Raw genomic sequence first — 11,506 nt, forward strand, 5'->3', positions numbered from 1 at the left:
ATTATTATTATCATTATTATTATTATTATTATTATTATTATTATTATTATTATTATTATTATTTTATTATATTTAAAATTATTATTATTATTATTATTATTATTATTATTATTTTATTATATTTAAAATCATTATATTTATAATCATTATTATTGTTGTTGTTGTTGTTGATAACCCTAGTAGCCTGTAATCATGTGCCAGTCAGCCCAATGCCATATATATGTTTAAAAAAGGAGAGGTCTTCGACATCTGTGAATTCTATTAGAAAAGGCAAGGCTAGTGTGGTTGTACAAATCTAACATTTACCAGAAGAGGCATTAACTTAAAGGTTGCATTTTTATGCTCAAATTTTTGTTCTGGAGCCAGTAAATGTGAAGCGTGCTGACAAAATGAGTTACTTCTCGGATTTGAGCCCTTAGGAAATAGATACTTCACGCTTCCAGGTGAAGTTTTTACCATTTACACCCATGAAATAATGAAAGGTATGTTATTCTTAAACAATAAATATGACATCAATAGGAAATCTACAGATTTGATCCTTGAGTCGAATTTTGCCCAATATCTCCATTTGTGGATTGCAAGAAGTAACTAATTTTGTCGGCTCGCCTCACAAATTATCTTTCAAAACACAAAAGTAATTGCATCATACAATAAAACAAACCTTTTAACATTAGCAGTATCATGACATGGACATTTTTGCTTTATGCGTTGTCCTTTTACAAGTATGATATTATTTCCACCAAACTGACGCGATAAGAGAGATGTAAAAGATAACAATCTTTTTTCTGAAATATCATCAAAAGATTATATACTCCGAGATATTTTAGGGCAAGTTATAGAAATGCTGACCTCTTTATTTTACAATTTTATTGTTCTGTATGTTCGTTTTTTTTTTGGGGGGGGGTTTTCTTGTAAGCTGTTAAGAAGCAGGAGAAGGAAAGACGTTTGAACATACTCATCTTATATTCCATTTCTATTTCTGCAATTGTTCTGTGCGTTTGTATTTTTTATATGTTAATCTCTGTAAAAGCTATTAAAAATGTTAAAAACAGCAAAGAAAGAGAAAGATATTTATTTGTGTCTGTTCTCATGACCTTCCATACTCTCCTTCCCAAAGGCAATGATGGATCGGGAGCAGATCGACAAACTGCCAGACCTTCAAGTCGGCTTCATCGATGACATTTGCATGCCTGTCTACGACGTAAGTTCTGGTGAAATCTTTTCTTTTATGACACGGTTACCAGGCATAAATGTCTCTGTTAACCCAAGCAACATTTGAAGAGAGTGGTTAATAACATGTTGAAAGGTTACTGGGCATCTTCATTTTGTTTTTAAAAAACAACATTTTGGTCCTCTCTGATATAAAATTACATTTAAACAATGAAAGTTGATAAAATAAATAATGAAATAAGTGTGTTAGGAAATAATGTGACATTATGCATAGGCCCTATCTATATGTTTTACTACAATGAAGTTGCGAAATTCATCTGAATGCAACTCAAGAATATAATACAAAAGTTGGAAGAAATGGTGAAAAAAAGAACATGGAAACTTAACATTTTTCTCTTGATTACGTTTTCGTTTGCAAGTGTGACAAATATGCTAGTCAAGCCAAGGAATTATTTTTTTAGCTCAATGTTATGTCCAAAGGGAAGAAAGTACAAAAGGCTTTTTGCCCTACCTGCATTATGCTTAACACTTTGCCATCATATTTTGGAGAAAATCCAAAGAAACTGCGAGGTGAACATCGCCAATCGGTGAGGTGAAGTGGCAAAGTGTGAACTCGAAAAAAAAATTTTTTGTTTGTTTGCTCCCTATAGAACTGACACAAGGAAACAAGATTACTGAGTACTGCTGCCCTTTTCATCTTGTTTTAGCGAACAAGCTGTAGTTTTAGCGAACAAGCTGTAGTTTTAGCGAACAAGATGTAGTTTTAGCGAACAAGCTGTAGTTTTAGCGAACAAGCTGTAGTTTTATGAACCCAGGGAAAAGGGAAATGGGTACAAATCTTGCTCAAATGTGGAAAATGTTTGAAATTAAGACGAGATATGGAGGCTTTGCCTGGGATGATACAAACATGCAATAATTATAAAGATGATGATGCATGACGCTTGAAACAAAAGAAAGGGGAATTATAGAAGACAATGAAATCATAACAGGGTTGGATTGTGGTGCTGAAAAAGATATTGCTGATAATCTTATTTCTATATATTATATTGTTTTCTGTGTTACTGTCAGCAGTCACTTATATATATAGTGGCTCATACATAGTCAGCTGGACGGTCCTACTAGAAATGTACTACTTCCTTTCTTTCTCTCTTTTATTTCTGTCTGTCTATCTCGTTTTTTTCTCCCACATTTTTAGCAATGTGCAAGTTGGTGTGAACCTTTTTACTAAAACAAATGCTTTAGTTTTAGTGTTAGTGAGTGTTTCACAGCACTTGCAACACAATAAGGTCATACAAGTGCCGAAGATTAGAGGTGTTACAAGAGAGTAACAAACACAAAAAAGAAGGAGAGATAAGGACAATACCGGTAGATGTTTGATAGGAAAGAAGAAGCAAACCACACCAGAGCACCTGCCAACCACCCACTAATGCTTTAGCTCATAATTTTGTATTTCAGGCAATCAGCAAAGTTTCCTCGAAGCTGAGCCCTCTGTTGGAAGGATGTCAACAGAACCGCGAGAACTGGCAGATGGAAGCGAGGGCGGCGAACAAGAGACTGGAAGAGCAACGAGTGGAAAACGCAGACAAGGATAAGGAGGAGGATGAGAAGAAAGAGAAACACAACAGCAGCAGCAGCAGCAACAGCAATGAAAAGATTTGTGCGAAAAGTTCGAGAGACAATGTGAAAGAGAAAGAGGACGATGACGAGATGGAGCTGGAGGAAGATGAGGACACGGTTGTGGAGAATGTGAGTTTTACCGTGATACCGTTGGACGTCTCGGTCAAAGACGGTAACGAGGACGCCTCGCCTAGTCCAGAGCTACACAGAAATGTATTACGGTACAAAGAAAAGCGCGGGGATGAGACACCGGCTATGTCAGACAGTGGGGATGAGGTGAACAACGGCGCTCACGAAGACCGACTGCTTTTATTAAGTAAAAGTAAAAACAACCAATCAGACGTGGAGAAATGGAAGCACTCGGGAGACGGCGATCAGACGTCATCAAAGCACGATGGAGGAGGAGGAGGGGGAGGAGGAGGGATGAGAATTTTTGGTAGAGGTTGTGGGGGAAGAAGTTCTAGCAAAGGCAGCAGTGGCAAAAAACGAGCATTCTCAGGGCGGGAAAGGTCACGGGGCAGAGAGGAAGACAAGTCGAGCACATCTTGACAATTACTGCCCCGAGGTTGCCAGGTTTTGTAGAAATTTGTTTGCTATTCATTACTGAGAACAAACCATTGCTATTATTAAAAAGTTCCGTATTCTTAGACCAGTCGCATTTAATTTTGATGGCTTTTTTTTTCTACCTGGGCTTCAGAAATTTTGTGCAACGAATTATTATATCATCAGGCAAATGTCTCAAATAATATTCTGCCTTTTAAAAAAATTAGTATGTGTTGTAAGATCTTGATATCACATAGATGCTAGATCTAGTTGAATTTTTAGAAATAATTTACATCAATTTTATCTTTAATATGCATGTCTTATGTACATGTGCCTCAGGTAGATATAATACATATTTATAAGACTCCAAATTGACTTTGCTAAGACATATCATGGTACTTTTAAAATAAATTTCTGCCATGACCTTTTATCATTCTTTATCCTATGCCTGATTTGTTCTCAGTTGATGGCGTCGTAAACACAGTTGGTGATGGCTAGAGTTGTGCGTCTGGTAAAGATGGTTATTTTTTTATTTTCATGTTTCAATACCATTAGGCTACTTACTGTAAGTTACAGCTTCCTTGATTTGCAAACTGATTTTTTTTTTTCATTTTACATTTTTTTTTCTGTCTAACACTGATTTGTATAGTAGAAGCAAAAGATCACATTACCTACCCAAACCTCAACCAAACCTGCCTCAACTTTTATGAACATGAAGTTAGTGTATCTTTAATTAATTAAGTCAGAACAACATGCCTATAGATTTTGATTCACATCGCAATGAAGGTTCCATACCAAAGGATGGAGCAAGATCTTTATAATATAAGATTTATAATTCAATTCAGTCCATGCTTGTAAGAACTGTCCCCGTAGTTTTATGCAAGAAAAGTTCTGAAATTATGCCCAAAAATTGGAAATTATGCGATTCTGTTAATTTTAACAAAGAATGATAAAGGAAAATAATCAGAAATTCTGCAAAAAATTATCCAATTTTGCTAAATTATGCGGGGTGCATAAAACCATGGGGACAGTAAGAAGAAGAAGAAAAAAAGAGTGTTGAAAGGTAGTGAGAGCAAATGTAAGGTGTGGCAGACCTGATCTCTCTTGTGCAATTGATTTAATTAAGTACGTTGTAAATGACAGATATTTCACAAGATTTCATTTTAGTTCAAGTAAGAGAAATAATGTTCCCTTATTTATTTATGGGAAGCATGCATCACGAGAGTTTTGTGCAATCTCAAAACGTGTAGGAAAGTCTTGTTTTCCTGCTATTGTATCGATATTTAGAATCAGAATAAAAGTTTCATTGACTGTTCTTGGGCAATTTGCAATAGAGATATATTAATGGAACGCAATTCAAATATTGTTCAGTCTGTATCAAATCTCTTTTATCGCATTTTAGTGAGTTGACTTTTTAAATTTTTTTTTGTAATGTAACCTTTCTTGTAAAATAATACCGAAAAGTCTTGAAAATCTCCCAAACTATTCTCAGTCGGAGTCGCATATCATCATTAGTGCTTAAGCTAACTAAAGTTGTTTATTAGAGTTTGTTGTGAGTAGCATTAACTGTGATTCGATGCTTTGTAGCACCCATCCCCAAAAAGATGGGTAGAATGTTTCTTCTTTTTATATATTGTTTTTTAATTATTAATTCCACCCCTTTTTCTTTTTTTCTTTATTTTCTTTCTTTTCTTTGTTTTTTATTTTTTTTATTTTTTTTTGTTAACCTGCGTTGTCCTGGTCTCACCAGAGTTAAAACGTACCTAAGTTTCATTCTATTAAAACCTCCGTTTTTTCCACTTCTAGGCTGGTACGACTTGATGTTTGATGGTGTGGTGTTTTCAGCTCGATGCTGATCCGCTTTTAATGGCAATCTCGGGGATCTCGTTGACTCACTTTTTTTCCGCATGAAATCATGTACATTGTATCATGTATAGTGCATTGAACTCAGACTCAGAGCTTTACACACTGACTTTTAAAATGATTCCATTGGAAGATTTCAGAGTTCCTGCTGTGGAGATGTCAGTTTGATATATATATAGATCTATGTGCATTATATTTTTATATAACTCCACTGATGTAAATATTATTATCATTATTACCATTATTATTATTATGATTATTATTACTACTATGATTATTATTCAATTTGACACAAAGATTGAAATGAGCAGTCATTGCTTTTTTGCCTCCATCCAAAGTATTTTTGAGTATTGGAATGTTATATTTATGTGTGTATGTGTGTGTGTATTGCAATGGTCTGCCGACTGGCTTTTTATATTGTTACGATATATAAATCATTGAGGACGTCAGTTGGGATGTGCAGTTAGGGCGCAGAGGACTGATTCTCTGTGTGTTTACGAGCTCGGTATGTTGTGATTACTTACAGTTAAGAGTTTCGTGTCGAGGGTTCTCTCGCTCTGAATTTTCCTGAATGAAACCGACGTAACCAAATTCTTTTTCGACTTGAATCTTCATCACGGGCTGTGATATTTATGAGATCATGTATTGTTACCTATCTGTGTTTGTATGGTTTTTTTCATGATGAAGCCTCAGCCTTTGTATTTATTATTATTATTATTATTGTCATTATTATTATTATCGTTATTATTAATATTATTATTATTATTATTGTCATTATTATTATTATCGTTATTATTATTATCGTTATTATTAATATTACTTCACTGTACTTGGTATCATGTAGTTATACACCATCTGTGCTTCGAGCGAGTGCTTGTCTGATTATGCTTGATGGGAGCGCTTGAGTCAGATAAAGTTACAGTCAGACTCAGATATGTAACAGGACACACGGGACCGGCAGTTTTTCCCTGTTATAAGTAAGTGAGTCCTGGTATAACCATTATCAAAGGAAACTACCACTACCAGCATCATTGCATCTTCACCTTACTGTATGTTCGGTTACCACAAATCCTTTTCCAGTGGGCTGTTTTGCTGACACTGAGACGGAATCTATCAGTGACCCCCAACACTATGGGGAGGTGTGTGTTTGAAAGTTTGTGTTTATTAAGCAAGCGATCATACAAACAGGCGAAATGTCTTGATTGAGACAAATTTTAATAATTTGACGGATCGAAAGCAAGTTCATGTGCTGCAAGATCACTGTCATTTATATCCGAGTCTGCGCAAATTGAACCCTGTTATAGCCAGGTTCATATTACTTACACTTAAAGAGAAAAAAAACGGGGATTTTATTTATCACTGTTATATCCCAGTTCCTGTAACAACAGCGGCTGTTATAAATGGACTGGACTGTATCTCTTCAGGTCAGATGAGCCTACATGACGCGTGCGTCTGAGTTAACTCTCGAGGGTGAAGACTGCTATATTTAGACCACCACCATACACCGAGGCGTATATTTGAGACACTGAAGGATAATTAAAGCAGATGCTTGGTTGGGCTTTCAGTGAACTTGTCACAGTTATCTCATCACATACTCCAACTTGAGAAAAAACGTGTGGTGAGTTCACCGTGGATTGACAGGCAAACCCACACGTATCAACCTTGAATTAATCATATTTTTAAAATATAAAACCAGAGTTTATTCAATCAGAATCTACACATGTCAACCTTTCGGTTTCAACGTTTTAAAGAGAAAACGGACTCATTTTTTGGTGCAATATATAAAACCCGTTAAGAATTTGCATGCCCTTACTGTATGAAATAAAACAAGTTGAAAATGGTGTAAGATGGCTGGTGGATATGGTGTGACGAGGTCACGGTTATTTGGATACTTTTGTTTCGGAGAACTCGCCACACATTTTTCAGCTGTGTCGACTTCACTGGTTCCCCTTGGTTGTACGTTCAGGTCGACTGGGTGTGGAGGCGTATGTATGTTTGATGAGTTGAATGGTTACTACAGTAGACACTCAGATGTGTGTGTTCAGGTCGAATGGGTTAAACTCGAGGGAAAGGAGGGTATTTTTTGTTTTGTTTTATTCCTGAATAAACGGATTTTCTAGTTTTGACAATCAATCATGCTCAATTTGATAATTTTTGTATAAAAATGTAGCAAGGGATGTAGATTTTTAAAAAGTTTTTTTCTTGCCACACCCAGCTAGATGCAGTAGCGCTGTTCATTATAAAGACAGAGCGTCTGGTCCTCTGTATAGATGTAGAGGTGGGAGAAAAAATAATACTGTGAGAGAGACATTCAAAAATTTTAATGTGTAGGCCAACACATCAAAATTTTATATATATATATATAAAATTTTGATGTGTTGGCCAAGTTCACCACCCACTGTGCTACAGAGGCCAGGGTAATAATAATAGGTATAGCTTTGTTCACTTTTGTCTGACAGTGTAAAAAAAAATTCTAGCTCATTGAGGAATTTACTTATGTCCTCGAAACTTTGCATGGTACTTCTTTAGGCCAGCGATCAAACAAAAATATTTTTTCGAAAAATCTTCACCCAGTAATAAAAATGTTCTTCTCTTTGGGCCCTATATTAAAAACCGCTCTTTGGATGCATACACAGGATCACTAAAATGAATTACTTACAGTAGACTGGCCTACAAATTACTTATTTAGAGACAGCAACACCACTCTGCCCCCACATTTCAGTGTAAACTTGTAGATTTCATCCCCCAGCTGTCTAGACGTCTCTACGTGCTCCACGTGAGTCTCGAAAAATACTCACCTTGTCTCTTGAATCGTGTTTCTGAGGCGAACTTTAAAGAGTGGCGTTGAGGAAAATATGTCAACTTTTCAATGTTTTAGGTGTATGCTGTGAGTCCCCTATTATTTTTTTGACCCGCTGTAGGCTTATATCAAAGAAAACGTGTTGGAACCTTAGTTTGAAGTGACTTTTATGAGTGAGCTTTTAGATTCTGTTGGTCGCTTAACTTTTAGACCCGCATGCAATGAGCCAGAAAAATTAAACTGAGCGATTTGTTTTTATCCCGTTTTAACTGCAGTGAGACGAAAGTGAACGAGCTATAGCATGTTTGTATTGCACAAATTCCCTCTCAACAGCAAGCTCCATGTGCTTTACAATCTATACTATTACCCCAGCAGACCTGATATCATTCTGAAACAATCTCAACTTCCTGGGAAGGGTACAGAGCAAGCTGCTGTTCATAATCGCTAAAACCCGGACATACTGACAAGGTGGATTTGGTTAGTGGTGGATAGGTTGAACGTTGAGCTTCAGCAAGAAACAGCATTGCGTTTTATTATAAAAATGTTGTATTTTTACCGGAACTAATGAAGACATGAATGCAATGCTAACTCTTTTCTGTGAATGAAATAAGTAACAAGGTATGATGGGTAAGCCGTGGTCTGTTTTTAAGCACTCAAAATGACTGTTTTGAGGATTGTGTAAAAGAACCAACTTTTATACAAAGAACAGTTTCCGCTCGTATGTTTACCTGTGCACATTTTTCCAGTGATATTTTTTATATGTAAAATGTATTTTTTCCTGTTGTGGATCACTGTGTGAACTTCTTGTAGTATAAGCCCCATTCGCTTACTCTGTCCACAACTGTTTTATAGATAGACGTAAAAGGTTCAAGTTCAAGAGCACAGTTCGTTTTTACTGCCACCTCTATAGTTAGTTTTATATGCTTCTTTGAAAGCTAAGAAATTAATGTGAAATGATGATTTTTTTGATAGTTTGAATGGCGTTGAATGTTTACTGGCACGTTACATTTGTTGGTGGATCAATGAAGATGTGCACCTTTTTTATCAGGGATGACATTTGTAAACAATTTTTTTTTAACTTTAAGTTTTACACCCCTTTCAGCTCAGCTTGAATTATGTGAGAGGCGAGGCCTTATAGTATATTATTATCTGTGATGTAGTGAGAGTTTTGGAGATACGGTAAGTGTAACTCTGTTAATGCACGCGTCGTGATAATAGGGCAAGTTCTTCTTATCCCTGTATAACCCACTTAGCCTATTACTAGTAGTCATTGGACCTTCTTTTGAAACGTTGGTTCAAAATAGCCCTTTTTTATGTTAAAGTAAAAGAAATAATGTTCTGTTTAAGTTTCTTTTCTGAAACAATTTTAGTGGTGTAATTTCTTTTTGTACGTCGCTTCAAAGACAGTCAGCTTGCTAAGTCAGTTCTTTCTATTTTGTGTTTTCTCTCTCAACATCGGACCTGCTAGAAGTGTGATGCAGATGTACTGGTGAATCGTTCTGAAATGCTTTACCCTATCCGTACACCCTGGGGTCATTTTGTACCCCCGGGGTTGTATTCTTCACATTTAGAATACTTCTCTTTGAAACTTTCAGTATTTCTTAAAAAATCATTTTGACAGACTGCTACTGCTATGCAAAACGTATGGATCGGATATAGGAGCAAATTCCCTCTTTCAACTTTGGAAAGTGGTGGCACAGAGTTCCCTGCGTCGTATGGATAGGGTTAAAGAAGTGGACTAAAACTAGAAATGGCTGCTTAAAATTAAAACCAACAAAGAGTATGGTCATCAATTATTCTGTCATGATTCTATTGGTCCGATTCTTTAGACCTCCAACTCCAATATCATGTGTAATATGATGATGATGTAGTCCCTGCCTTTTTGTAGCCGAGTCAAAACTATTTGGAAGCACAACAATCGAGTCGTAGCACATGTCGCTGTACCTTTGATATACTGCCTGCCTTGTGCTGCCCTGCCCTGCCCAGGGAGATATACAGCAAGGAGGGAAAGTGAGGACTGTTTATTATTAATTGTTCACGCACTATAAATGGTTGTCCCCAAATGCTACTGACAAGTGATATTTATACTGTGTGTGCTGACTATTCCCACTCTCTCTTATGTGCCCACATACGAACACACACATACACACACATATACACAATCATACATACTCACAATCACACACACGCATGCAATCACACACACACACACATATAAACAGTCAAACTCACACAAAAAGACACGCAGATGGGTTGTATTGTTTTTTATTTCAATGCTAGAAATCCAATATATTTCAATGTCTCATCGTTATGTAGCAAAGAAGCTTTGCAAAAAAACCTGAATATATTACTGTTGATATTGTTGTGACCGTTCCCCCTTTTATCCGTCTATGCACTCTCTTAGGTTCAACTCTTTTTTTGATTGCATTTTGTATTACTCATGTTCCCTCCCATGCATTTACCTTTAGAACAAGACACGTGTGTCTTCTCTGTCCTTCTACATGTACTTTTTTGTTTTTGTTCTCTTATTTTTTGGTTCCCTTTTTTTTGTTCTCTTTTTTTTTTTGTTTGCAATGATATTTAAATAGATTTCTTCTGTCTTCTTTTCACTTTGATTACTTTAGGGTTTTTTCTTCTTTTCAGTTTTTGACTCACTGCATATGCTTTTCAGTACTCTTTCACAATAATGATGGGTGTGAAGTAAAGCCATGTTCTCATGTTGTTACTGCCTCCTGCCTTAGCTACCTTCACTTTTGCTTATCTCTTTCTGCCGTCTTTTCTAACTTTTCGTTTTAGTTTGCTCTTTGATTTAGCCGGTAATCAACGCATAATATATATCTATAATATCTGGGGTGGGGTGGGGGAGTGGGGGGGAAGGGGGAAAGGTGTACATGTAATTAATCAAGCTTCATTTTAACAGATTCTCCTTTAAAAAAAATTTTTTTTTTACTTACAGGTGGCCGCACACACAATAACCTTTCTTTTTTTAAAGCGTATTTGACTCCCAATTCACTGTCGGCGCCAAATTTACTATGAATTTGACACTAAAAACCATGCTGATTTCATGTCAGAGTCAGATAAAAATTCTGCTTGAAAAAAAAAAACAACTCTAAACCATGTGCAGATAAAATGCTTGGGGGTTATGTATGGTAAAAAATAATCGCAAGCTGAGGCTCAATGCAAGACACGTTTTTGACCGGCTAACTGGCGTGAATTGGCTCGTGTGTGTGTGGCAGGCTTTTAAAGGGGAAACATTAGAGTTAGAGACCTGTGCTATTGTCAATGAATGTTTTTTTCCAAACAACTTTGTCTCGTAAACTGTAAGTGATGATCTGAGCATTCGACCAGCTGTAAGTGATGATCTGAGCATTCGACCTGTTGTTGGTTGACGGGAACATAAAGGCTTGAGAAACCAGTGGATGCTGATCCAGCAGAATTCACTTGATCGTAAAATGAAACCGGATAGCTCCCTTACTTTGACCTCTCGAACAGTTGGATTGTGGGATGATGGGG

The 11,506-nt window shown here is 36.4% G+C and overlaps 1 protein-coding gene across 1 annotated transcript in view; it reads left to right on the plus strand.

Annotated features, from left to right (window-relative positions):
* The window catches only part of LOC101850605 (cGMP-specific 3',5'-cyclic phosphodiesterase), a gene marked incomplete at its 5' end in the record, with an annotated part of 6,155 nt that extends 1,653 nt beyond the window's left edge, over nucleotides 1-4,502 (plus strand). The window contains 2 exon segments of the mRNA XM_005110025.3: nucleotides 1,118-1,201; nucleotides 2,626-4,502. Of these exon segments, the coding sequence (XP_005110082.1) occupies nucleotides 1,118-1,201; nucleotides 2,626-3,336 (795 nt within the window). The 3' untranslated portion in view covers nucleotides 3,337-4,502.
* Nucleotides 4,503-11,506: the final 7,004 nt, after the last annotated feature.

The sequence above is a fragment of the Aplysia californica genome, unplaced genomic scaffold, assembly GCF_000002075.1.
Source record: "Aplysia californica isolate F4 #8 unplaced genomic scaffold, AplCal3.0 scaffold00843, whole genome shotgun sequence".
In the NCBI taxonomy this organism is placed as follows: domain Eukaryota; kingdom Metazoa; phylum Mollusca; class Gastropoda; order Aplysiida; family Aplysiidae; genus Aplysia; species Aplysia californica.